Here is a 27,938-nt window from a genome sequence, read left to right on the forward strand (position 1 = left end):
GCAGGAGTGGTGGTACTATTACAACATGGCATACACCAATAGATAAAATGTATGAATATTTATATATGAAAAAAAAAAATGATGATGAATGATAATCAATGATAATGAATTAAATAGCATAGACAGATGCAAGCATTTACGGACTAACTCACTGATTGATTGGCTGGTTATTTGTCCTTGTGTGAGAGAGGTCCCATAAGCCCACTGAAACAGGCTCCCCAGCCATCATTAGCAGGCCTAGTTCTCTCCGGTCCCCAGTGGCTTCAGCTGTGAGGGTGCTGGGTGGTCAGGGGAGAGGCCAGTGTGTGCCAGGTGGGCTGCTTGGTGGGCTGCTCGTTCGGCTGGTTGGTTTGGTCGGCTGTGTGTCGGCTGCAGGGAAAGCTGCAGGGCTCTGTTGCTTACTCGTGGGCTCTGTAACCTTGGCCGGCAGTGATTTACGTTTCCCTTGTGTGGGGCAGGCTACACTGACTTGTATGAAAACATTGCAAGCGGCTTCCTGTCTGCGGGGAAATCGAGCGGAACTGTGTGTGTGTGTGTGTGTGTGTGTGTGTGTGTGTGTGTGTGTGTGTGTGTGTGTGTGTGTGTGTGTGTGTGTGTGTGTGCGCATGTGTGTGTGTGTGTGTGTGTGTGTGTGTGTGTGTGTGTGCGCATGTGTGTGTGTGTGTGTGTGTGCGCGCGTGTGTATGTATGTGTGTGTGCGTGTGTGTGCAGTCAGACAGAGGAATGGATAATAAAAGGAAAAGTGGGAAAGAGCACAGTCTCTGTGAGCGTCATGTCAACTCTACGTAATTTCATCTATTTGTATGTATGAATCATTCAAGGGCACACAATATCTAGATCCTTTATTTCGGCTGCAGGTAGAATTTGCGTGTGTCCATGTAGACTTGTGCAGCTGCATGTACAGCTGCATGCGTCTCTTCCGCTTCCGAGGATACAGTATTAATATGCGCTCATGCGTGTGTTGGTTTGTTTATGTATGTTAAGTATTCAGTATAGGGGTGCCCTGTTGTGGAGAGTTTGAGACCCAGTGTTGTGTTGACGCTTGTCTTTGTCAGTGTGCACTGATGCATGATAAATGAGCTTTGTTTTTATTTCCATATTGTTGAAACAGGTGCAGTTACTAATATTCCTGTGTTTACTAGTGCTGATGGAGTCTTTGCGCAATTATGTTATATTATATTATATATACAGTAGGGTGGTCGTTGTGCATTTAGGCCCGAGTGTTGATGGACTTTGAATGCAAGGCGCTGATTTATATTGGTTTGTAAAAATAATTGCAGGTGTGTTGACATCTGTGTGTGTGTGTGTGTGTGTGTATGTGTGTGTCTGTGTGTGTGTGTGTGTGTGTGTGTGTATGTTAGAGAGACAAGGCACCTCTTGGTCAGCTAATAATTGTACCTTTGTTTTATTTCAGGCCGGAGAACGTTCCCACGGAGTTTCATGCCGGTTCCCCAGGAGAACCTTCTCCAGCTAGTTCCGTCAAGTCGCACACGCAGCTATAATGGGGAAAGCACCCTGCAGTATGACGCACTCTCCTCAGGACCACAACGGAACAGCCACATGTGTGAGTACACACACACACACACACACACACACACACACACACACACACTTTCTTTCTCTCTCTCTCTCTCTCTCTCTCTCTCTCTCTCTCTCTCTAACTCTCTGAGCCATCACTAAGAGGCGTCAGTCTCTGAGTTACGATCTCACATACACTTACACACACATACTCACACACACACTTATGTTGCTGAAGTACGGTACCTATATTTGAGCTGGAATGTATATACTTTTGCATGCATTCACTTTGCATTTACACAAAGGTGTTTAAAAATCTCCCCTCCCCCACACTTACACACACTCTTGTTATTTTCCATTGCATGCACGCCTCCATGCTATCTATATTTCACAACCTCACAGCAGTATATCACCCAGATGTTTTATGATTTTATATTGATTATTTTCACCCGCCCTGTACCTACGTTACAGTGTTCCACCATCTACCCCTGAACAAATAGCCTACTGACCAACCAAGCATTCTTTAACCAATCACGTCACTGATGCATGTTCATGTATAGACCCTTTCAAGAGAGTTCCATTATCAGCATCATAGTTGGCCCCACAAGGCTTCCGTTTTAACATTCCATATGTTATCTTAATGCAGAGGAAGTAGATTGGGAACCAAATAGAACGTTCAAGCATTGTTTTTGTTTTTGTTTTTATTGTTGAAAGGGTCTATATATATTTACCTGTAAACCCCATTATTTGGCAGTCATGCCCCCAATGCACAGATGCTTGTTTGCATTCCAGCTAATCTGAACTAAATTAAACAAATAATCAAGCTGCTTTCAGTTGTCAAAATAGCTAATCAAATAGGACAGAGGCCAATTCATCAAGTCAGTGAAATTAAGTGTCATGTGGAAAACAAAAACTTCAAGCTGCTGCACCACACAGCTACGTGGTGTAAAACTCTAGCAGAGTCACACTAATCAACTCCAGGCTGAGCCATCACTAAGAGGCGTCAGTCTCTGAGTTACGATCTCACATACACTCACACACACATACTCACACACACAAGCACTCACACACACACACACACACACAGACAACCATGTAGCCACATTGTCTGCCTGCGGTTTCGACTCCTCGACTACCCTAGTCTACCGACCACATCGCCCACACACACATGACCGGCCAAACATCCAACGACGTCTCAAGGAGTATGGATTCAACCAATCAAAACACAGCCCGTTTTTTTCTACCCTAATAGCTAAGAGGGGGTTTTCGGAGCTCAGATACCCCAGTAGTGTCATAACGTATGTCTGTCTCTCCCAGTGGATTTGCAGGATGTAAATTGAGCTGCGGTTTGACACTGGTGCTGACTTTGTGTCTAGTTCGCTTGTGTCTTGACTCACTCACAACTAAGTCTGACTATTTCCATGCAATCTTATAGCTTTTCTTCGCTCCCGAGACGTTAACTTGTTTTTTTCGTCTTTGGTGCGCCTTGCAAATATGTTGGATCGTAAACACGTTCCACTAGATAAAGGTTGTCAAGAGTTATGTGTACCTACCGCACTGACAGAAAACATGCTGCCCTGAAAACCGTCTAGCTCCCAGGGAGAAATATGAAAGCTGAGGCAGTCCAGATATACTGGAGGTCTGTGTGTGTGTGTGTGTGTGTGTGTGTGTGTGTGTGTGTGTGTGTGTGTGTGTGTGTTCAGTGTGTCTACAACATCCTTGTCCAGAGTGATTAATTTGAGTGAATGTGTGTGTGTGTGTCTGTGAGTGTCTGCTTGTGTGTATGGCAGATATGTGAAACATGATGCTATAAATCTCATTGTGAGTAAATTTTATTGCGGTTTGATTCTGGTGGAGACTTTGTGTCTGGGTTTGAGTTGCTCTGTGTGTATGTTTTGTGTGTGTGTGTGTGTGTGTGTGTGTGTGTGTGTGTGTGTGTGTGTGTGTGTGTGTTTAGGTGCATGCATCTCTGAACATTATGTGTATTTGTGTTAGTGGCTAGTGGCCATAGGTCTACAAAAATGTGATGCATGCACAAACACGTGCACATACACACACACACACACACACACAAACACACACACACACAGTGATCTGATCTTTTTTGTCAGTCCTATGGCTCTGGTAATGTTGTTGACGTTGCCATGGTTTCTGTTTCTGTGACAGCGCCGCGGGCACCGGTGAACTGGCGGCAGGGGAAGCTTCTGGGCCGCGGGGCGTTCGGTGAGGTCTACCTCTGCTACGACGCCGACACGGGCCGCGAGCTCGCTGTCAAGCAGGTGCCCTTTGACCCAGACTGCCAGGACACCAGCAAGGTGAGCCTCTTGAGTGGCACTTAGGGCGTGTGTGTGTGTGTGTGTGTGTGTGTGTGTGTGTGTGTGTGTGTGTGTGTGTGTGTGTTTGTGTGTGTGTTACTAGGCGTGATATGTGCTTCTCACAAGGTAGTATACCCATAATTACCACCAAAAAGTTTGTTTTCTTACAAGCTTATCTTACTGATGGAAAACAAGCTTTCTCTTTCTTTCATTTCTCTTTCTCTCTCTCTCTTACTCTCACTCCCCATGTCCCTCTTTCTGAATGTTCTAGAGTATTCTGTCCCTTATTTTACCTCTGCGCCCTGTCTCTGCTTTTTCTCATGTACCCCATTGCCCCTCTCTCTCCCTCTCCTCAGGAGGTGAATGCCCTGGAGTGTGAGATCCAGTTGCTGAAGAACCTCCGGCACGAGCGAATCGTTCAGTACTATGGTTGCCTGCGCGACCCAGACCAGAGAAAGCTCTCCATCTTTGTAGAGTTCATGCCAGGGGTAATGCATATCTACTGTATATCAAGTGTGTGTGTGTATTAAGAGACCACAGCACATTAATTTCTGATGTCATCCTAGGATTGCTGAGTGACATTCGAATTAGTTGATGGTCATGTTCAAAATTTGGAGACCACTGCAAATTTGAACATGACCGTCAACTCAATCGAATGTTACTCAGCAATCGTATGACATGATGACTTCAGAAAAATGTGCTGTGGTCTTTTAATTTTTTCCAGGGCTGTACATATACTGCCTACATCTGTCTACTACACAATGGTCTTGCATGTGATAAGAATGTTTTCTTGTTGAAATGCAATTAGAACGTGATACGATCAACATGACTGGCATGAGTTCTGACCGGACTGTGGTGTCGAAATCGCATCAGTACGCTCGGTGCTGCGGCCCTCTGTGCCAAAATGTCACTGCCTCTCAGCAAACACGTTGTGCGCGCAGTCGTCTCTGTCAGCACTTTGGGCCAATTTATGAGGTTGTTTTCTCTTGCAATGAATTTTAATGAGACTGTGTCTCTCTCCCAAGGCCTGTTTGTAATATTGAGACAGCCAGCCACCACTTGGCTTTTTCTTCACAGAGACTGTTTAGAGAAGTGTCGTAGGCTGTTGTCATTGTCGGGAAACAGTGGAGGTGGGCGGCAGCTTTTTTTTTTGGGGGGGGGGGGGGGGGGGGGGTTGTGTATCTATGTGTCAGACAGGCTGGTGTGTGTGAGCAGGGGTCAGTTCGGTGGAGGATTATTGTTTATGTTTAGCGTTGTTCTGGAAGTGTGTGGGGGGTGGGTGGCTTTTTGGAAGGTCTTTCCTTTTTCACAAATCCTCCGTTGGTCAAGCCAAGCCTCAGCCTGTGATCCTCCGATAAGCCAAACTGCAGGAAAACCTTATGCAAGCACCAAGCATTGGCCCTGGAGTCCAAGAGTAATATTTCATAATGTCCGAGCCAACTCTGTGATGTGCTCTAGAGAAAAGCCATGCAGGGCACTAAGGGGCAACTACTGAGCTATGCTTTCTTTGATCTTTCTAGCGCTAATACTTCTCAGTGGTGGTCTATGGTGACATCTGAAGAGGTACCTGCTATGATGTGGTTTCAAAAGGTGGTTTCTATTAGGGAGAGGGGGGTTCTGTTTTCCTTGGTAAGATATTTCCGTTTCTCCAGATGATTGGAGGAGTTATTGGGCCTGTTACTGGACCGCGTCACCGGGCTACTTGTTAGATCATCGTCCTCGATGAGGCTCTGAGGGACGTGTTAAGCGGCCACACGGGTGACCCCCCATCGAGTTATTTATTTGTTTATTTTCTTTTAGTGTCCATGGAGTTGAGCCAGTTGTAGTGGGGGAGTACCGCTGTTTGATAAAACTGTGTCGAGATCGTAGATTGCTTCAGACTGATGAGGTCAGAAGACGCTGGGGCCCGGGAAAGGAGTTTAGTCCAAAAAGGACAGAGGGGTCTCCCCCTGGCCAGTGCTACAAGTGCGTCGCTGGCCGTGGATTGCGTCATGGATACACTGGGGATCAGTGGGGCCTTCTCGAGGCCTCGTCTCCATAGTGATGAGTGGAAAACAGGAAAGGGGAGGCGGGGGAGCGTGGCCTTGCGCTCACCAGCGAGAGCTGGAGACTTCTGGCTGAAGTGTGATGTGTTTCGTAAGCATGATAGTCACGCAATTTATGTTAAACTTAACCTCCTCTTCAGAGTGAGAAATATACAGCAAATCAGTTTTTGAGTGTATGTACGTGTGTGCCTGGGTATGTGTGTATGTGACTTTGCATTTACATGATTCTGTAACTTCAGGACTTTTTTTACACTGAGATACCTGTACTTGGCTTGAGTTTTGTTTTTAACTTGATAGCTTTGTGGGTGTTATCGTTCGATCTAACGATTTATCCTGACCTTTTTTTGTTTATTTTTCTCTTTTCTCTCTTTCCTTTTGTGTGTGTACATATGTGTGTCTTTTCTTAACATCAGGGCTCTATAAAGGACCAGCTGAAGGCTTACGGTGCTTTGACAGAGAAGGTGACACGCCGATATACTCGTCAGATACTGCAGGGTGTCTCCTACCTTCACGGCAACATGATTGTGCACAGAGACATCAAAGGTAACTCAAACAGCCACTCTGCTCTGGGTTCAACTCGCTGACTTTCTTCTTGGGCTTTCATGTTGGTCTTCTGAGCAACTGGTGCTGGAGAAGATTCACTTTAGGTTATTTTCAGACACGTATTAGGTCATGTTGTTCCCACTAAAATACTGTTGCACCCGGGGAAAAAAACCCCAAATGTTAAATATATGCCTCTGAAATATACCTATCTTCACTATTGAGGCTGTCTAGACAGCTGGTGAAAAAGGGGAGCTTTGGCGTCATCCAGTGTCAGACAACACTGGAGCCTCTCATTCCAAGCCAGAATGTTTCTCAAAGGGGGGAAAAAAAATCCCAGAGATGATAGAGAACGTGTAAGACTCAGCGTCTAGCATACCGGCTCTGAGAATTTCCACTCTTTTTTTACGATGCAATATCTACTGGACACACAGAGAGAGCAAACAAGAACTGTATCCATATGTTCCGCTTCCTTGATTCCATTGCATGAAGCCAAGAGAACACTGCATAGACGATATGGCAGGAAGGCAGCTGCCATGCCACGCCAAAGCAAACTCCAAAGGCTGTTAATCAATTTATGTCCAAGAACAAGGGAATCTCACATTCTCATAACAAATAAATGGATCTCCATTGGAAAGCTGGGACAAGCGAGAGGAGATACTCTGTCTCTTTCTTTCTTTCTCTCTCTCTCTCACTTCCTCTCCTTTCCTCCTTCCCTCTCGGCTTCTCTGTTTCTCCACGTCTATCGTCTACATTTCTCTCTTAATTCTGTCATTGTGAAGTTAGGCCCAGGGATTCCAGGGCGGGGAAGGTTTGTGGCTGGCGCGAATTAGTCACTGCTCAAACAAGCAGCCAGGCTCCCAGGCAGCTAAGCCACCCCAGCTCTGTTCCGGCGGAAAAATCACAGGGTTAGGAGACGTGGGAAGAGAGAGAGACATAACTGCCCCCATTCTACCGCTTACTTACGAACGCCAAAAATACAGTGGGGAATTATTTAGTTGCTGATCATAGAAGCCAGACATGGTGGTTTTAGTGAGTCTTTCTCTGTATTGTCTGACCTGTCACAGAGGTGTTAACACATGTTTCTTTCTTTCTGTGTGTGTGTGTGTGTGTGTGTGTGTGTGTGTGTGTGTGCTCGCTGACAGGGGCTAATATACTTAGAGACTCCTCAGGAAACGTGAAGCTAGGCGACTTTGGGGCCAGTAAGCGGATCCAGACCATCTGCATGTCTGGCACAGGCATTAAGTCTGTCACTGGCACCCCCTACTGGATGAGTCCAGAAGTGATTAATGGTGAAGGATATGGGAGAAAAGCTGATGTCTGGTAAGACAAATAGTTCTCCTTGTCTTCTGTCTATTTTCCCTACATCCTATATTATTGTTAGTTATTTCAGCATTATAATGATTTATTAATACTAATTCAAAGTCATATACATTTATTTTGAGAACAAGAACTTGAGAAGAGTTTATTAATTTATCGTTATTCATAATTTGTTTTCCCTCAGGAGTGTCGCCTGTACAGTGGTGGAAATGCTTACTCAGAAGCCCCCTTGGGCTGAATATGAGGCCATGGCGGCCATCTTTAAGATAGCCACTCAGCCGACCAAGCCCAACCTTCCTGATAGCGTGTCTGAAAACTGCCGGGACTTCTTGCGGCAGGTGTTTGTGGAAGAGAAGTGGCGCCCCACTGCCGAGCTCCTGCTAAGCCACCCCTTTGTGCAGGGGGGCTTCTGACACCTTCCTGCATTGCCCCCGACCCCCCTTCTGCCCTGCCCCAGCCTCTAGGGCCCCCTGGTGCCCCTAAATGGGGTCCTCGATGCCCTTCGGCCCAGCTCCTCGCCTGCCCAATGTCTCACAGTCACCGCACTCCAACCACCCTGCGCTATCCCAGGGAAGATGCTCTCGGGTCCCTCTCCAGCCCTGCAACACCGTGCTTTACAGAGGAGGGCCAAGCACACAACACAATTAACCTCCCCTGGTCCTGCTTAGATGCCACTCATTTTACTTGTGACAAATTCAATATGTTACTGTCAAAGTCCAGGTAGTCCAGGTTGTTGTGGCGTTGTCTCTGGCTGGCCCCTTCGTCCAGCCCAAAACCTCCATGGGGGGTGGGTGGGTCAGACTTCATGGGCGCAGGGCAGGGGGGGTGAGGGGGGGGTGGCATGGGCAAGGCCTGTGCGGGCTGGTCCACAGCATATGTGACGCCAAACTTGCTGCTCCTACCTCCAGCAGCTTCCCAGCCAGAGAGATGCAGTGGTGGCACACCACTCGCGGGGTGTTCAGCTGATGTGCTTTGGGATTAAGGGGGATCAATTGCATGACGGTGATATGGCACCTGAGTCATCCACTGTAGGATGTGACAAAAGCATTTTCCCCATTGCTGTATGTCTCACATTCAGCTGTTAGGAAGGCAGATCATTTCGATGTCAGTTCCACCACCTCCCCCCCAAAACAAATCAAATCCAAGTTTCATCCCATTGGATTGCATGTTAAAAGAGACAACATGCATGTCAATAAGAAAGTGTCAGTACTGTAACAAATACTCAATGGAGTCTTTTTTATATGGTTGATTATAATGGTTAGAATCTAACCATTTGAAGATGACAGACCAATACATGTGCAACCACCGAAGTGGTGAAGGTGTATGTCAAAGTTGTTAGTCTTCTGAATGTGCAAAAATTCTTTAGATAGATGAATAATGAAGCACACAATTTGTAATGCAAAATTAATTTTGAGAAGGTAACATGACATGATATGATTATATAAAGCACTCGGCCCCCTATTTTAGGAGTCAATCACTGTACTGAAGTCATTTGTTCCCTTTTGCACTTTTGTATCATGCATTCATAGGGTGTTAACCAGGACAACAGAAAAAAAAAGATTTTTTACGTTTTACAAATAAAAACTTTGTATTTTTTTTTTAAGAGAGCCATGTGGCCAAGTTTGGAGGAGAATACCAAACATTTTGTATTTTTTTTAAAAACACAGTAAACATACATGGAAATGTTCTTAAATTGTTTTAGCAATACTGCTATACAGACATGTACGGCTTGGCTGTAAATACTCACACATGCCCATGTTTTCTTAAATCACAGTATGCATCACACACCTCCACCCAAGTGACCAAAGAGTGGCTTATATCTATGAGGAAATGGATGGCAAATGTGATACACCTTAAATGCTAATTTTAAGATGCAAGTTGACGGAACCTGAGTGACTCAGTGAGTGATGTGTAACTGGACCATAGGCCTACTGTTGTCCTGAGATGAAGGCAGTTTTCTTTTGCATTAGAGTGCCTTTCATCATGAGGGAGAAATTGGATGAAACTGAAATTACTTTATTTTGAGCCCATCTTTTATTAAATTGATTACAATTTGTCTGGTCTGGATCATCTGTCCTCAAGTGATCAATAACAAAAGTGAAGAGCTAACAGCAATGGAAGAGGTTGACAAGTATAATGTCCACATTTGCCATGCATTAATTCACAGAAAACCATAAACAATAAAAGTGCCTTAAACCATAATGTAAGAACACAAATGGTAAGAGATATGAATTGACATCTGTACGTATTCCAAAAAAGAAATATAGAAATGTGTTCTTTACATGGAACGATTGTATTGTAAATATGTTATTCTGCACTTTTGTATGAAATTACATTTCATTATATTCAAATTATATTAGTACCCAAACTTTCTGGAAATGGAAATTCTTAATAATTCAGAGAAGTCAGTAGCCTAGATCATGATAACGGTGCTTTTGACAGGGGCTCTGACAATTCAGTCTGGGCCTTGATGATGAAGCCTGGAACATCCAATAGTCTATATCTTTTGTACATTTGATTTAATAAATTAAATGTTAAAAACATTTTTGTGTTCATGTGATTGTGTCAATCTCTGGTATTAGATTATAGGCTATACCCTAAACTTGAGTAATTGATTCTTCTGTGCTGTAACTAATTAGGGTTTTACACTGAGACACGTTGACAACATTCTCATTTGTTGTCACTCATATGTCATGAGTTTTAGGTAAGCAGATGTCTGTCTTGAGGTTGGAGGTTGTTAGTTTACGTTACATATGTTGATGTTTGGTAACAGACCGCGTGCGCATGTTACAACACGTGCAACTGTGTTGCTGTAACTGGTGCGCAGGCGTGAACGCAGATGTGTTGAATGGTAAGGTTAGGTTTTCGTTTAGGTGAATCGTGGAAGAACACTTTAGGCTATTGGAAAAATTGTCAAAATGTCCAGTTCGCGCACGATAATCTGTCTACTGCGAAATGATTTGCGTCTTCATGATAACGAGGTAAGTCGCTTGTATGATAGACCTATTCCCTGCGGATGCTTTAAATGAGCCTACTGATGTTACATGAAAGGGAGGAAGACTTCCAGCAGCAGTTCTTTTGCACGTTCGTTTGTAGTCGATATGTCTTTTCGTTTCTTCTGTAAATTACATTGTGTCGGAGACTTAATGGGGATATTCAAAAAGAGAAAGGACGAGCAAAAGATATATAGGCTAGCCTGTGGTTAGCCTACTACGCCAAACCTGTATGTTAAGTAACTTCATATCATACATGTGTGGAGTAGCCGCAACAGTGCTGTTTTTTCCCATTGAAAAAAATGATCTTTTTGGTAAGTGTATCATTGCAAATCGTTACATGTCACTTCAGTAACGTGGTTCAAATGTAACACTGTAGTAGGCTAGTGGCTCAATCTTGTCTTTGTTACTTCGGGTACCCTAATGTTCGCAGCCAAGAATTTCCGGAAGCTACATTTATGGGCAAATAGATTGAACGAGTGTCACCAGAAGGCAAATTTTACATGCATTCAGTGTTATTAAATACAGTATACACTTTGTTTACCTAGTGAATTGTAAATATTGTGTCTACATTAATCCAAGAAATCCACATTTAAAACGTTTATTCTCCAGGTGTTCCATTGGGCCCAGAAGAATGCAGAGCACATAGTTCCACTCTACTGCTTTGACCCTCTTCACTATTTGGGAACAAGCTGCTTCAATTTCCCAAAGACAGGGCCTTTCCGTTTGCGCTTCCTTCTTGACAGTGTAAATGATCTGCGGGCCTCCCTCAAAAAGAGAGGAAGGTGAGACAGTAGATGGTATTTTCTATTGAGCTTTAGTATTAAAAACAGAGGTTAGAAATGTAGTTACTGTATGGCAGCCCAAGTTTTTGTGTCGTCAAAGGTTGTGCAGATACGGGACGTTTAGGCCCGAAAAATATTGCAATACTACATTTTGTCAATCTTTTTCTTCTCCCACCTCTAGTGTTTATGATACACATTATGTTTATCTAGACTACAGACAGAGGGGGCCAGAGCAGGCCAAAATGACCTGCACCCACCGTTAGCTCTTGTTTCCTCTAATCAGCAAGCATAGGCTGAAAATGGTTGCTAGTCAGCAGAGTCAAGCTTCTTTATTTATATCAGACCAATATCTTTGGACAGGCAACATCAGGCATTCTTTCTCTATCATTACAGCAACCTTGTGGTGCGTCGTGGAAAACCGGACCAAGTGGTTGGTGATCTTATCAAACAGCTTGGTTCGGTCACCGCAGTTGCCTTCCACGAAGAGGTTCGTATGAAGTTACCATACTTAACTGAAAGAGGTCTAATCACACCGCCTCCAATTCATACTTCCTTCTCCTGTGTTACAGGTGACGCAAGAGGAGAAGGAGGTTGAGAAGCAAATAAAGGATGTTTGCTTGAAAAACCAGGTCAAAGTTCAAAGCTTTTGGGGATCCACACTTTATCACAGACATGACCTGCCCTTCAATCACATCAGTAGGTAAGAGAATGGAACCATTTGAGGATAAAAATTTTTACATAGCACTAGCCACACCTTGATCATTTGGAAAATTAAGTACAACAATAAGTGAAGAAGTGTCTTCACAAAACTTCCTGCACAGACAAAAAGTCTGTATTCCACGCTCTTTTGGATCACAAAATGCAACTGGCATCAGCATTGTTATGATAAACAATATGGTAATGTTTTAAAATAAGTTACTCCGTAGCAAAACAGCTCATGTTTGCCGTGGACTGTCATTTGTGGTTTTGAATTTAAATGAGCTTGTAATATTGTGCTATGTCCCTTTCATCAACACCCATCCAAAGATGTGAATCACATCAGGCTGGTCTACTTGCTGACTAAACAGTTGGAAAAGAAAAGAAAAGGACCTACTTATTAGTGTTGTGTGAATACATGTAATACCTCATCCATTAACCTCCTTTACCTTTTTCCAGACTCCCTGATGTGTACACCCAGTTCAGGAAGGCAGTGGAGTCCCAGAGCAGGGTGAGGCCAGTCCTCCCCACCCCAGCCCAGCTGAGGTCTTTGCCCCTGGGCTTGGAGGAAGGGCCAGTCCCCACGTACCAGGACCTGGAGCAGCTAGGTCTGCCTCTAAAATTAAACTATTAATAATTCATGCTACTAATTGTTTGACCTATTTTAAAAGTGGTTGTGTGGTTGTAGTGTGGTGTGTGATTCTTTTTTTACTTCATTAATCACTGACTATAATGCCCCTCAACCAAGAATAACATATTTGAAGAATGTATACAAAACATAATCTAAAAGAAATTACCTATGTTGTCACCAAGCACCCATCAGTGGGGTATACTACGAAGCACGTTAGACATATCTAGGCTATGTAGACATATCGAGGCTTGACAAAGGGGTATACGTTAAGTGATACTACGATTGCAGTTATGTGATATATTTGTCAAACTAGGCTTTCAGCTCAGATCTGTGCAAGACCGCCTCTATTTAAAAACAATTACTTCCGCATTCATGAGCGATAGCTTAATCTACACTGCGGTCATTTTTTGAGTCTAACCTTTAACATCAAATAAATCAATTGTCATCAGTTGTAAAATGTTAGTAGAGGCGGAGCTCCACCTGTAAGATATATGACAGAATCCTACACGTGAGAACTTCGTTTTTAAGACAGTTGATTGGTCAGTGTGTGGTAGATTACACGATTTGAGCTATAACTTAGCACGTAACCTCCCGACCAGGTTTGGTTGACATAGCCTGGCTTTGAGCGCAACATACCTCGCTAACCCACTAATCGAGAGTCGTAGTACACCCCACAGGTGATTTGTTTATTTGTTATGGTTTCCCATTATGATTCATTTTGCATTAAATGAATGCTATGTCTGAACTACAGTAAACAGGTGACAAATGGGAATAACATGAATGTCATTTCTTATGGGTCTTGTTCTGTAAAATAGTTTAAATCTACTCTCCAATTCTTGTGCCATGTCTCCATAGAGCCAGTGACTGATCCACGCTCCGCCTTCCCTTGCCACGGAGGAGAGAGCGAGGCTTTGGCCCGACTAAAACACTACTTCTGGGACACAGTAAGGAACACTAAATGTGACGTTTGCTTCCTGTGCCTAAAACTAAGGGATGTTGGGGGATAGCCTCCATGGAAATTGGATAAAAACATGGCCTTATCGTCCCTTGTGGATTGAGGATAATAATGCATGTCAGCCTAATCACAAAGAAAGGAGTTGCATCATCCCTGTTTTTGCTTTTGTTTTTAACTAATCAACCTGCCTATAGCTATACTGTTGTATGGCAATGATGTGATGATATTTTGTGTGTGTGTGTAAAATAAATGCTGATTGTTTGATTGCAGGATGCTGTGGCAACTTACAAAGAAACCCGAAATGGTTTGATTGGGGTCAATTATTCTACAAAATTTGCACCATGGTGAGACAATGACCAGTTTATATAATAATCAAATGATAATTTAATCAAATCATAACTATTTAAAATAATCTCTGCTTTGTAAATGACCTGCCAACAAGCAGTAGTGATGACTCTGATCTTCCATAGGCTTGCCATGGGCTGCATATCTCCACGATATATTTATGAACAGATCAAGAAATACGAACAAGAGAGAACGGCCAACCAAAGCACATACTGGTGTGTACGAGCACATTCAACTATTGTAGTATTGTTATTCAGCATGCTGGTAATATACCTGTCTGGTCTAGTAGTCATGTAACTACTATATATTCATAGCTCCATTATCTTTCTCTTCATCTCTTCAAGGGTAATATTTGAGCTCCTTTGGAGGGATTACTTCAGGTTTGTGGCTTTGAAGTATGGAAACAGACTTTTTCATTTGAATGGTGAGAGAATATTTCTGGTCACTACAATAAACATCAATATGTGAAATAATTGACTGCATAAATAAAATAATGTTTTTTCATGTAAAGGTCTACAAGACAAGCATGTGCCATGGAAGACAGACATGAAACTTTTGGATGCATGGAAAGGTACAGCATAGCAAAATAGTAATGTAATGTAAAATACTTAACTTACCGGTAGAATAGATGGAATTGGTTGATTGATTCACTGATTGATTGATTGAATAAATTAAATTAATATATTAGCATATGCTTAATGAGTCTTTGACACATGCCCTTCCAGAGGGACGGACAGGAGTGCCTTTTGTGGATGCCAATATGAGGGAGCTGGCCCTCACTGGCTTCATGTCCAACAGAGGGCGACAGAATGTAGCCAGCTTCCTCACCAAAGACCTGGGTCTGGATTGGAGGATGGGGGCAGAGTGGTTTGAGTACTTACTGGTGCTTATCACTCCCTTATTCTGAATCATTAAGCTGACTGTATTGCTATATTGATATTGAGTCATAAATATGCATATAATGTGTGTGTTTTATGGATTTTTCTGTTTGGCTTCAACAGGTTGACTATGATGTGTGCAGCAACTATGGAAACTGGTTGTACAGTGCTGGCATTGGCAATGACCCTAGAGAGAACAGGAAGTTCAATATGATCAAACAGGGACTGGATTACGACAATAATGTAAGCACACTACCCAAGCAAAGCTGAAGGCAGGCAGTGATGCCAGCCGGAAGTTTTTGATTTGCACAAATTCAAAAACTTGCACAAACACAAATTCAGTTCAATTCAACATTCATTCTACATTCTACTGCATTTGTATTACTGCAATGCCGTTCCTCGGTTGTCTTTAGTTTTTATATTACACATACTAAAATTAACCAAGATATGAATTGACATGACAACTTCATAGCTACAATATTTGTCAATTATAGCTTGGGTGCAATAGCAAGTATGGTCATAAATAGATCATACTCTCTCATGATATTGCAAGGGTTTTGAATGGTATAACTTGTATTAGAACACATACCCCCACTATATTGTAGGCCTACTCCTCGAGGTGTCTGGAACCTACCACTATGTTCTGTTGTTGGTCACTGATATCAGTTGTTTCTGTATAGGGAGACTATGTGAGGCAGTGGGTACCTGAACTGCAGGGCATTAAAGGAGGGGACGTTCACACACCATGGGCTCTGAGCAGTGGTGCCTTGTCACATGCCAAAGTGTCTCTGAATGAGACATACCCATCCCCAGTCGTCATGGCACCTGAATGGAGTCGACATGTCAACAAGAAACCAGTGAGTTCTTTTGAAAATGTAATTGAGTATTTGAAGCAACAGTGTGAAGGTGCTGATTCTGTACACTTCATGTACAGTAGACCTGTGATCTGTAAAAAAAAAAAGTTATCATAGAACGACTTTGTCAACTATTTTGTCAAAATGCCAGTTGGAATTCCAGCAAACCTTTAGCAGTGCAAGCAATGCTGTTGATAGTTTGAGGTAAGCGTACAGGTATTTTCTTCTTTGTGGGTAGCTCACTGGATTTAGATCAAATTCCTCACTGCTTCATCAAGAGAAATATACATGAGTCACCACCACCATGTATTTAACCATATCCCTCAGATCTGTCTGTGCATTTTTCTCAAAAGTAAGTGACCAGCATTGCCATAAAAGCATACATGAATGCAAAATTAGTTCTGTATGGAAATTCTAAAGTTTTCAGACTCTTCCTGTTACTGAAAGGAAAGTGAGAAATGAGTGGAGTATTTGTGAACATACCAGTTCAATCAACAATGTCATTGTTATTCCCTTTCACATGATTTCAGCCAGTCTGGGTGTAATGATCGAAAACCCATAGCCAACTATGTAAAAAATGTCCTTCACAAAAACACCTGGAATGCACAGTGAGTGCAGCCAAGCTTCGGACTTGTAACCGGAGGGTTACCGGTTCAAACCCCGACCAGTAGGAACGGCTGACGTGCCCTTGAGCAAGACACCCCTCACTGCTCCCCGAGTGCCGCTGTAGCAGACAGCTCACTGCGTTGGGATTAGTGTGTGCTTCACCTCACTGTGTGTTCACTGTGTGCTGAGTGTGTTTCACTAATTCACAGATTGGGATAAATGCAGAGACCGAATTTCCTTCAGGGGATCAAAAGAGTATATACTTATAAAAAAAAATGGTAATCAGTTTAAATTTGAACAGCTGACCCCACCTTAAATATTTACAGTTCATGCATTGCACTTGTTTAATAACAACACTAAGTGTAGAAAAAATACTTATGAATCACCTCAGTTAGGTTAAGAGTCAAAGATGTGCTTGCGTTTTAAGAATATAGTTTATTGATTTTCCCAATGTACAATCTGCTCTTTTTTTGTCAGTCTGGTGGATCTGGACCTGCTGCACGAGGAAGAAAGGGTCTTTCGCATACCCCCAAACAACACAAGGACAGAGGCATTGACTTTTACTTCTCTAAGAGTAGGGGTCTAAAGACCTCCAATGAGGGACTGTGATTGACTTCAGGGATTGTCTCTGCTTTTGACAGGGCTAGTTAGTTTCCACAGTAAATCATACCCTTATTATGCCCAACAGGCTATAGAGCATGTGGTATATTTGCTCAAATATATTTTCTGTTTACAGAAATGGTAAAGCCTTAAGCCTGAGATGCATTAAGTGAAAATGAAAAGTGAACTCCTTCACCTGTGCAATATTTTGTTAATGTCTAAAGTGTTTTGGTTAATGACATTGTTTTATGAAGTTTTGTAATTGATTGATTGATGATTAATATCAAGTCTGTTATGCTCATCTCCTGAAACGTTTTTAAAGAAACCTTTGTAATATTGAAGGTTCAGGTCTGTGTGATTCTGACACTTACAGCATAAGGAAGTTGGAGGTCATAGTTATATTGTAGGCTATAATGGAAATTCATTTACAAGAAAGGGGAAGAGAAACTACTGACCTGTTTTGAATGACTTGAAATGGCAGAAGATTCACACAAATAAACAACTTTTTTCATTAAATAACTTCACTGTGGCTTGTTTTGTACAAAATAGAACATGCATACAAGTGGAGCTGCTTAAGACATACCGTTGACATGTATTTTTTCCAGGTACTGTATTGTATATTTTACAAAACGCATGAGCTTATCTTGGCAAATAAGGGTCTAAAGTTCTCATATTTCAGCCTTTATTGATCTACTTTGAGATACAGACTCACAAGACCTGGTAGTGGGCCTCAGTTGTGTTTCCAAGACAAAATAAAGGACCCAGAAGGGCAGAATGTGGTCATTTCCAGAGATGTACAAAACCGCCTAAAACAAAACTATCATTCTACCCTTTGCCACTCTCTGACAGTTCATCACACAGTAAATCTATTGGTACCAAAATAATCTACTAGGCCTCTGCTTTCAAAAGAGGTTAAGCACTTGAATATAAGTAAAAGTATGTGAAAACAGGGCCATTGGGCATTATTAGTAAGCTGTGTGTGGGGGGGTAAAATGGACTGCAATTCTGGTGTAGTTTCCAAGTTGAAGTCACACCTCTATCGTGACGTATGGGACTATTTCCTCATTCTTCTTTTCGTACATTGAGCTTCTTTGACTGTGGTTCTAGAATATACTTCTTGTTGATTATGGACAATATAACTATTTTACAGTTATAGAACTGCTTTTTTTTTCTTGTAACTGGAGATTTTATCTAGTTTTCGGTTTAATTACTTATCGTCGAACAGGCTCAACATGGCATCTTGTAGTGAGACCAGCGTTGACTTCTACCAAATACCCTTAGTTGCTTTAAATCATAGTGTTAGGAAAAAGCTTGGACTCTACTTAAATCCGTCCAGCACTGTGGCAGAGGACTGGACTAATATCGCAGAGAGGATGGAGTTTTCGTACCTTGAAATTAAAAATTATGAAACGTGCCAAAATCCTACTCTGAAGATTTTGGAAGATTGGCAAGCGCGCTGCCCAGACACAAGCGTTGGAAAATTACTGTCGATAATCGAAGCTGCGGAAAGGATGGATATAATCTGTGATCTCAAACCACTAATAGGTAAGTGATAAACTAATATGCTATAATAGAGCACACGTTCGTATTTAAAGCATACATAGCCTTAGGTGAGTCCTTGACTAATAAAATTCAAGTTGGTAGTGGTAGGCTACTAATTAATTCAAACGGAGTTAAAAATACCAAAGCTATAAGAGGGCTGCAAGAGTGAAAATTGCAGAGTGAGGATGTGCACCAAAGTTCTGTGTGTCCTTCTGTGTTAATAGAGGCTGACTGCATCAAGTATCGGAAGAAGCAAAAGGACCCTCCAGTCCAGGTCCCAGAGGTGCATAGCTCTATCAGAACCCCTGAGCCTTATAGCATCACCATGCTTGACGATCCTAGGGGTGAGTATCTTTGCTGTAGGCCTACTGTTCTAGTACTCATGATTCAAATTCAGTTTCTGGTGCTGTGTTCAGTAGGCTACAAGCATGATGAGATTCAGTTATAAAACATTATCTGATACCATATGGCGTATGCCTATTTTGCAACTGCTGCACTGATCATGTCAGGGTTGCACAATAACACAGCAGATTAGAGTAGATAATGTGCCAAATATGGTTAGTGAGCATTGCTAACAGGAAAGGCAGGCCCCATAGTACTACTCACATCCTGATTTCACGCAAAGGTGGACAAGAAATAAAAGAGCATTTACATGTACACTAATTCATTCAGCAGACACCTTGACCTAAAGAGTAGTGTTTACATTGTTTAACATTGTGTTTTCCATCAGCAGGTATGCTTGTTGGATATGAAACTATGATTTTTACACCTTGCACGTATGACCAACAGGAACAATAGTGTGCGGTTCTTTCCCTTGATGTTTTAGGTCACTCTCCTGAGATGTTTGATGCCTTCATCTGCTACTGCCAGAGCGATTTTGACTTTGTCTACGAGATGATCAAGGAGCTGGAACAGACGTCCCACAAGCTGAAGCTGTGCGTGTTTGACAGAGATGTCCTGCCTGGAACGTGTGTGTGGACCATCACCAGCGAACTCATTGAGATGAGGCAAGTTATGCATTGTCACACAGGCTGGGGTCTGGCCTTGATCTTTATATCATGCTGTTTGCTGTCAATGCTGTTGGGGTTTTTGATAAACATTTGAGATAGAATTACAGCTTTAAAGGGTGATTTGTGGATGGGTCTCGAAAATCGCCCATTTCCTTTTGCAAACAACATTTTCCAAAACCTTGAAGAAAATAATCTCTCATCATGTCTAAAGGTGCCGAAAGATGGTGGTCATTATTTCCGATGACTACCTGGACAGTGAGGCTTGTGATTTCCAGACAAAGTTTGCTCTTAGCCTCTCTCCAGGTATAAGATCTCATACATTTTTTAATCCTCCTTTGAAAAGTGTCAGGCAATGGATTGGTCTCTAGATTGTTACAACATAGTGTGGTCAGGTTATTTCCTGTCACATTTTCTCTACATCCTGAATAGTGTTCTTGTCTCTTACCATTCTACACATGGCCTAGATTATCTCACCATCTCTCCCTTTCTCTCTATCTCTCCCATGGTTCTTTAACTTTGCCACAGGTGCTCGCACCAAACGACTCATTCCAGTGGTCTACAAGCCAATGAAAAAGCCATTTCCAAGCATTCTACGGTTCCTGACGATCTGTGACTACAACCGGCCCTGCACGCAGGCTTGGTTTTGGAATCGGCTGGCTAAGGCCTTGTCTCTGCCCTGATGGTGTGGGATGGGTTGTGCGAAGGTCATGAGTACACCACAATAATCCCTTTCATTGCTAGCAGGTGGGGAAGTCTCTGGTTAGGTTTCCGAGCAGTAGATGGCACCTACCTGGCAGACTCTGGAGTTTCTTTGTTATACAGTTGCACGAATGGTCTGCTTGCCAAACACGCACTTCTCCAATACGCTCTAGTCTAGCTGAAGCAATCATATCGAAGGGCGAACTAGTGAATGTATAGTTAAAAAAACAAAAAGAAGAAATATGATGGTATTTTTTAGAATTTCATATTTTGATATATTTTGTCTATTCTGTTTTTGAATTGAATGATTTGATTTATATTTGGTTTGGTCCTTGCTTAACATTGTTTTTTGCATTCTCACCTGTGTTACTGTTGAACCACAAACAAAATATATATGAGATAAGATGAATTTGTTACATTACGTGAGTGCTTTTACATAAGCAAGGTTTTACTTTGGACATTTGTATCTCAATGAGTATGCATTGGCAGAAAATTGGCTATTATTTATGGCTTATTTAAGTATGTTGTTTGTCACTCATTTGATTGTTTCTATAGAAAGTCAAGGATGTCATGAATGTATTTTTTTAAATAAATTGCTTAAAAAACTGAGATGGTTCTGTGAAGGTGTTTCAATGGGTCAATTTTCATAAAGCAAAATGTAATGTATTTTTGTTCAGTCCGTGCATTCAAACGATTGATTTCATATTAAGATTTGCATTTCATATTAAGATTTAGGGTTTCAAGATTAAACAAAAATACGAAACCAAATAAAAGTTACAAAACAGTTCTAAACATGGCAAAAACGTGATTCATATGTTTATACAATATAATGATCATATGACGTCTAACACAGCATCTTTTGCAAGACAGAATGCAATTACTTATGCATTAAAAATGACTGTGGGTCTTGGCCCATTTATGTAGGATTTAACATTAAACACATGGAAAAACTCATTAACCCAGTTACGTATGCATTTATAATGGTATAGCTCGTATTAAAATGCCAACATTCACAGTAACCTTGAGTATGTATGGTAGAGGTAAGTGGACAGACAAAATGATCACTACGATGGACTGTATGTGTGTGTGTATGGGGGAATGGAGTGAGAGGAAGAGACTACTTGTGATGTCTCTCTTTCATCATGGAGATGGAAGTGTGGCTGTTTTGCAGGTAGTCTCTGTGAGAAGAAGAGTGTTGCGTAGTCACATTGACCTACTTCCTGTGTGACCCATGGCCCTGCCATTTGTATATGCCGAAACGCAAACAAGGACCTTCGCTCTGCAGCACACACTACTTCTGCAGTGCCCTAATGGGGAGATAGAGCCAGCAGTGCTGATAAGTCTGAAGTGAAATTGGCAAGTTCACCCCAAAACAACACCAAACAGAAAGGTCTGAGCCATAGGATTTGTATTTTGTTAATAATCTGTTGTACACTGACAGAATGTATGTAAAACAAACACAATTTTTAAATATAGCTGCAAGCAGCAATTAGGGGGCCAAGCAGATAGGCTAACAATGCTGTTACATCAGACATATGGCTGTAAACTCTCAGAGTAACTTTCATATCTAGCAACCAATGATTGACTGAGATATAAAGTAACTTTATATCACAGTCACAGGCATTACAGTGGATTTCGATCGGCTGTGTTGGGCAAACGCTTGTGAATATGGCTTCAAAAATCAAGACATATCTAAGGCTAAGTCTGAACAGCATTAAAAGACACTACTATGTAAGGGGATAACGGCCGCTGAGGTGTCCTGTTATACGGAATTAATGGACGAGGGCGAGTGGCAAAAAACTCTGTATAACTGGACACACCTCGAAGGCCGTTATCCCGCTTATCACCTGGTTGCCACTGTGAAGCAAAGGAAACACGCGGTTTCGTTTAAAAAGAAGCTCAAGTTCAGCTTGTTGTACACCTTCATTGGCCAGCGATAGCATGGACAGTTAGCTTGTTTACAGTTGATTCCATTGTTGCGAAGCCTGCAACCGTAGTCCTATGGTTGTTATAGTTACCATTCATAAGCATTGATATGGAATGGTGTCCTGTTATTCAGAATTAATAGCCACCCCACCAGCCAATCAGAAAAGAGTATTTCTTCTCTCCGGGTGATAATACGTTTTAATTCCACGTCAACAGTTACATGCCAAAATGCATTTTTGCTATGTGCAGCGATCCCTAGATTTCAAAGGTCACCAAACTTCTCGAGCGACCTCCCAATGGGGTTTTCATACATGAAAGGGTTGCTGAGATATGAGCTCACTTCCTGTTTGGCGGCTTTGCCGTCGATTTCAATTGGCTGTTAAGGGCGAACGGTTTTAGATATGGCTACAAAAAGCATGACATTTGTTAGGCTTCTACTGTAGATGGTCTGTGTCAAATTTGGTGAAGATCAGATGAAATTTGTGACCTGTGACATTTTTTTAGTATTTTTGATGGATTTCAATATCACAGCCGGATTGATTACGATGACATCACAAGTTTGTCGGCCTAAGGACCTCCCATAGTATTACCAGACACCACTAGTACATTTTAATTCTAAACACATCAAGAGCATGACAGCCCTAAGCAAAAGTGAACAGTGCAGGGATTGAACAGTGCGTTTGAACAGTGTGTTTATTATTAAATATTACTATGACTATGAAAAGACAAGATAATTGTTTTCTTGCCATAGCTTGGGATGCCACCATTAGACTTTAGTGAGAAATTTGTCAGGAATTTGCAGCAGAATGCATTGTCAATCATTACTGTCAATAATCAATTGGCTTATTATTTATAATGTAAACCATTGGTGTTATGAATGTATGTTTCCCCTTAGGATGACCCATGTACAATATCAAGTTTTGTCTATTTTTATGTGCTATCATAGCTCAAATGTTTTGTTTCTTAGAAAGCCTTGTCAAGTATGAACTGATTGGTTATAAAGGACTGATGCATTTCTCCTAGTATGCATCGAATTATTTTATTTTCAATGTAAATAAAGACCACTAGATGGCAGACAAAACCTGTGTCCCTGAGGACCCTGCTTAGAGCCTACCTGAAGTTGACTCGTAGGCCTACAAGTTCAAAAAGTACTGAAAGACAAACCTACGACTGCATAGCTACGTTTTACATAATTGGTTCGAAATTAAACGTATGATGGGGTAAAAATAATATTTCCCAATTCCCCTGTATTCTTATTAAATAATATGTCAGAAAAACACGTTTTCTCCCTACATGCCTAGGCCTAGGCTACGTGATTTGCGTAAACGCGAATGTGCCATTTGACAGCGCAGGCGAAACAACCAATCAGGAGCCGTGTCTGGTGTCGCTCCTTAAAGGCGGAAGTTCCGAGCAAACCATCCCTGGCTAGGCTAGAAAGGGCCACACGGGTTGGTTCCCGTTTTAAATTTGATTGACAGCGAACACCGCCATATATGAAGAAAAGCATTTCTTCTAGACCAATTATAACACATCCTGCACACGGATCAAAATAAGATAGTTACATTTATTGGACTCCAGACTCCGCCATGTTGGTTGTGACATGCATGTGGAACTGCTAGTTTATGGCAACTTGTCTTTCGGAAGTATGAGGGTTTTTTTTGTAGAAGTACGATTCGATAGTGTTACCATTTAGTCATAAAGCACAGAACAGAACAAACCCATAGTTTAAATATTTGTTCTGTTATTATTTCAGCTAGTCTACAACAGAGTATACTTTGCTGTTTTCTTTTTGACCAGTTCAGTTTTACATTATTGGTGAACCTTCTATTCCCATTTCACAAGTTTAAACACCCCTTTTCAAAGTAAGGGCAATGTGACCTACCACCATCTGTCTCCACACAAAAAATGGAGACATTCTGACTCCACCTCATCTCACGGCAAGAATGTGGTAGGCGGGGGCTGTGGCGCAAGTGGCAAACTTTGGGAATGATGGTAGAGGCTGCACTGGATCGCAACTGAGGCAACTACCGTTGCTGAACGGCCTGGAATTACATTTCCATTTTATTTCCAGAAAACCACAGAAGCCATAGTCTTTGGGTCCAACAGTGTCTGCGCGACAGCACGGCCTCAGCTAATTTTAAGCCATGTCAGAGGACCTGAGCTCCCAACCCTGGTCCATCAACAAGGATGATTACGAGCTACAGGAGGTGATTGGTGAGTATGTATACAGTAGCTTGCTAACCCAATGCTTTTTGGCTATACATTTGAACGCTGGTAATACCCTTCGCACGTGCGTAAGAGAAATTGTCTAAAGACTGTTATCGTGCGAGACCATTTGTGACAGTTTCCTTGTTATGGTGTCACGGTTGTCCCCCGTTGCATTCTGAGAGAGAAAGATTAGAATAATGATTTTTAACTCGACAATGATGGCTAATGATTTTTAGCTTAGCTTCCTAACTAGTTCTGTGACTGTAAAACAGTAAAACACTTGCCTATTACAACACTGTTATTAAGTAGCCTACAGTTGACGAACAAAACTCGGGCTCGTTTTCCATGCATTCAAACATAGTCGAGATGAAGGTAAAGTGGTCTGCTGGTACGATGGAGTGATTCTGGGTTACTTGAGATGTCAAGACAGCCACATAGCACATTTGCTAGTTAACTCCGCTGTGTGTGCAAGCAAATAGTCGAAGTGGGTGGTACTGCAATCTCTTATAATTTACCAGCGGTACGGCCAGGCCTCGGTGGTTAGTTAACCGTTTATTCGCGTATCAAAAAGCAGAGAAGAGTGGTATTGTGTGGGCGAAAGTTTTGATAACAAGGTAGTGACAGAAAACGATAAGTGAAATGCGCATATTGCAGTAGTTACAGTACGTTAATAGGGAGCATATGTCACGCCCACACTACGTGAAATGCTCGTAACGTTAGCTCCCTGACGCATTTGACGTCCAGGCTGTTGATATCAACTGTTTCTTGTTTATGCCGTTCTGTCTTTATCTAGTTTATATGATGCTAGTTAAGTAGAATAAGTTCAGATCCATGCGTGTCAAGTATTAATAACATTGTTGCTAGCTAGCTTGGCTCCTCAAGCGCATAGGTAAAGTAAACCTGTGCTTCCTTGGTTATCTTGGAACCGCCCAGAGTTGCTGCAGATAAAGAACTGGTATACCATGTGGATTGCCCGTTTCCTTTATAAATCCATTGATGCGATTTAATAATCCATTCGTGCGAAATATTTGGATGTGTGTGCTCATGCTGCTATAATTCCTCGAACTCTGTCTTAACGAAGGCATCTTTGTAGATATACCGATGCATATGAACATTCAATTAAGTCACGATGAACTAGACATCAGGCACCCAGTCTGGAGCAAAATGTCAGCACCATTACTTGTAGCAGCGTGCTATTGAAATAGAAATACATGTATTTTGGTTTATAGAACCACAGTGTCTGTCTATCCTATTTAGCACGTTTGAATTTATTTTATGTGCATGGTAAAGATAATGATCTATTTGTTACTTTTGCCCTAAAGTACAGTGGCACTATGCTGTGCCAGGAGGATTACAACATTATGTACATAACATATTTCCATGCTGATCCATTTAAGGGCTTGCACTTGCATAGTGTCACTTCTTATGTTAATGGTAGCAACTTTCATGCAGTCACTTGTTGGCCTTGGTGATTCTCACTCAGTGTTGCTCAGCAGTATAAGCTTGTTATGCAATGTCATTCCGCAGCCCAGCAGCATTTACAAATTATGTAGATCATCTTGATTAAGGGTGATTAAATCCAGGTGGCATTCCAGTGTGTCATTTAACATTTCTTCATGGTCTGCACCACAAATGTCAACACAAAAGGTTTCTGTAGCCCAGCTGATGCTAGCCTAAGATCATAAGTTTGATTCCTGAGGAAACATACATGTTAAATGTATGTGCCCATAACTGTAAACTTTGGATAAAAAAAAGCATCTGGTTATGTGTGGGTTAGCTTTATTTCTCTCGGTTACCATGGAGCAGGTACACACTAGATCATAAATGTTTTGATTTAATATTGCAGTTTTTAAAATTAGATTAATATTTGGGTTTGGTCAAAATAAGCATGACCAAGTGAAGTCCACAGAATCACTTGCAGCTGCACTTGTGAAAAAAGGGCGTTGATGGAACATGTATTATTTCTACGCTGAATCATATCCGGAGTTATTAGAAATTAGACATGGTTGTCTAATTTGAATTAGTAGACCACATTGCATCATATTATGTTTAATTCCTAAATATACTTTACAAAATGGGATGAATATAATCACACTCACAACAACTTTTGTTCTGCATGAGTTGTTTGGAACACTTAAAAAGCAGTTAGGTGACACAGACAACTGCCTGCACCTTATTAGACTTAAGTTTACCATTATATAACATTTCATTTACAAAAAGGATTCTCATTTTACAAAGTGCTAAATGGTTGTCTCATTGTTTTCTTTTGGTTTGTGTATCATAGAAAAACTTCTAGCTCAAATTCCAGACAGCCTACTAAAGTAGTGGCCATTGCTGCGCAATTAGCAGGCATGTTAGTGATGATACAGGGAAGAAATAAAAATGCTAAAATAATAATAAAAACCCAGTTCTAAAATATAACATGCTTGGTGTATTGGCACACATAATGAATGTGGCAGTGCTAGGCTATAAGTTGCTTTCTGGTTTGTCAGGGTGATATGTCCATACTAAATGGTCTGCCTGTTTGAAAATCCATATCAACAGCTTGCAGTGCTTTTCTGTAAGTGACCTCTAATATATTTTCTGGATTTATCGCACATGTTAATCATATGACTGAAATGATTCTTTAAAAAAAAAAAACACTTAGAAGTTACTCTATGCATCCTACAGCTACACAAATTTGACTTATCTTTGATAGTTTTATGGAGGTGTAGAAGACAAAATGAGTAATCATACGCGTAAAAGTAAAATACCTGCTGAGTCAGATGTTTCTTAGCCATTAAACTGCCTACATGTGTGTGCACCAAAGTTATGTCTAACACTACTGTAAATCAATAGATACTCAAGGCTTTATGACATATCAGATAGGTCATTCTAAATTGTACAGGTTCAACCCTTTATTTTTCATGGATTGTTTTTAATCCTTAGTATTTTTGTTAGATTCTTGCATTCTTGTCAGGTTTTAAAGTACTGCTGTAGTGTAAGATCCTGCTCCAGCCACCCTACTCCCCGCTAAATAAACCATCATGGCACAATAGCAAAGTGTAGTTTTGTTTGGAGGTCAAAGCCCCACATCAGGCCTGTATGGTAGCGGGTGCAGTATAGCAGTGTGCAGTGTTTCCCAAACACTGTCCTCCCATTGAAATCTGTCCAATCTGAGCTAATTCTTCATGGGCCGGTTCATTCTCCTGCCTGCCGTATTGTTTTGGGCTGTGCTCACGTTGATCCAGTTACGTGGGAGGTCTTAGCCTGGGATTACTGCTGCTGTTCAACCTAAAGAGCATGGGAGAAAGCTACTCAATACCACCCTGGCCTGGCTGCACCTCTAGTGCAGGACAATCAGGTCATCTGTGCGTGAGCGGGATTGGATAGATAGATTGCCAGATACTGCATCTGCAGATAGCCCTGTCGGAAGTTTCTGGTAAAGGTTTGGCTCTCCGTAGGCATGTCAGCAGATTGTGGAATCACACTG

The 27,938-nt window shown here is 41.7% G+C and overlaps 4 protein-coding genes across 6 annotated transcripts in view; all 4 read left to right on the forward strand.

Moving 5' to 3' along the window:
• Positions 1–10,281, forward strand: part of map3k22 (mitogen-activated protein kinase kinase kinase 22) — a 52,491-nt gene extending 42,210 nt beyond the window's left edge. The window contains exons 13-18 of the mRNA XM_042067569.1: positions 1,415–1,564; positions 3,685–3,833; positions 4,190–4,321; positions 6,292–6,421; positions 7,564–7,741; positions 7,923–10,281. Of these exons, the coding sequence (XP_041923503.1) occupies positions 1,415–1,564; positions 3,685–3,833; positions 4,190–4,321; positions 6,292–6,421; positions 7,564–7,741; positions 7,923–8,151 (968 nt within the window). The 3' untranslated portion in view covers positions 8,152–10,281. The remainder of the gene's footprint in view (positions 1–1,414; positions 1,565–3,684; positions 3,834–4,189; positions 4,322–6,291; positions 6,422–7,563; positions 7,742–7,922) is intronic.
• A 275-nt stretch (positions 10,282–10,556) lies between these two features.
• On the forward strand, positions 10,557–17,594 carry cry-dash (cryptochrome DASH). Of its 2 annotated transcripts, XM_042067047.1 has the most exons (15): positions 10,557–10,719; positions 11,344–11,516; positions 11,910–12,003; positions 12,086–12,216; positions 12,672–12,820; positions 13,699–13,787; positions 14,069–14,142; positions 14,269–14,358; positions 14,488–14,567; positions 14,655–14,714; positions 14,869–15,026; positions 15,145–15,264; positions 15,702–15,878; positions 16,959–17,112; positions 17,159–17,594. In XM_042067047.1, exons 1-14 carry the CDS (start codon positions 10,657–10,659, stop codon positions 17,088–17,090), a joined length of 1,590 nt encoding a protein of 529 aa, XP_041922981.1. In that variant the 5' UTR covers positions 10,557–10,656; the 3' UTR covers positions 17,091–17,112; positions 17,159–17,594. The 2 variants fall into 2 exon arrangements, with proteins under 2 accessions (XP_041922981.1, XP_041922980.1); XM_042067046.1 differs by having other exon boundaries at positions 16,959–17,594.
• A 545-nt stretch (positions 17,595–18,139) lies between these two features.
• Positions 18,140–20,534, forward strand: myd88 (MYD88 innate immune signal transduction adaptor). Its single transcript, XM_042067048.1, has 5 exons — positions 18,140–18,626; positions 18,848–18,967; positions 19,450–19,630; positions 19,845–19,936; positions 20,159–20,534. The coding sequence occupies exons 1-5, from the start codon at positions 18,314–18,316 to the stop codon at positions 20,311–20,313; spliced, it is 861 nt and encodes a 286-aa protein (XP_041922982.1). The 5' UTR covers positions 18,140–18,313; the 3' UTR covers positions 20,314–20,534.
• A 3,542-nt stretch (positions 20,535–24,076) lies between these two features.
• oxsr1b (oxidative stress responsive kinase 1b) overlaps positions 24,077–27,938 on the forward strand; it is a 64,261-nt gene continuing 60,399 nt past the window's right edge. The window contains exon 1 of one of the 2 annotated variants that reach the window (XM_042067044.1): positions 24,077–24,472. In XM_042067044.1, coding sequence (XP_041922978.1) covers positions 24,403–24,472 — 70 coding nt within the window. In that variant the 5' untranslated portion in view covers positions 24,077–24,402. Of the gene's footprint in view, positions 24,473–27,732; positions 27,888–27,938 lie in introns of those variants that run through there. The other variant, XM_042067045.1, reaches the window with a different exon arrangement.

The sequence above is a fragment of the Alosa sapidissima genome, chromosome 17 (genome assembly GCF_018492685.1).
Source record: "Alosa sapidissima isolate fAloSap1 chromosome 17, fAloSap1.pri, whole genome shotgun sequence".
NCBI lineage: Eukaryota > Metazoa > Chordata > Actinopteri > Clupeiformes > Clupeidae > Alosa > Alosa sapidissima.

Coding starts and splice junctions, on each gene's coding strand:
- cry-dash (XM_042067046.1), top strand. CDS start 10,657: ATGTCCAGTTCGCGCACGATAATCTGTCTACTGCGAAATGATTTGCGT. Junction 14,143..14,268: donor TCTACAAAATTTGCACCATG/GTGAGACAATGA, acceptor GATCTTCCATAG/GCTTGCCATGGGCTGCATAT. Junction 15,027..15,144: donor AGTGGTTTGAGTACTTACTG/GTGCTTATCACT, acceptor TGGCTTCAACAG/GTTGACTATGATGTGTGCAG.
- myd88 (XM_042067048.1), top strand. CDS start 18,314: ATGGCATCTTGTAGTGAGACCAGCGTTGACTTCTACCAAATACCCTTA. Junction 18,627..18,847: donor TGATCTCAAACCACTAATAG/GTAAGTGATAAA, acceptor CTGTGTTAATAG/AGGCTGACTGCATCAAGTAT. Junction 19,631..19,844: donor AGCGAACTCATTGAGATGAG/GCAAGTTATGCA, acceptor TCATGTCTAAAG/GTGCCGAAAGATGGTGGTCA.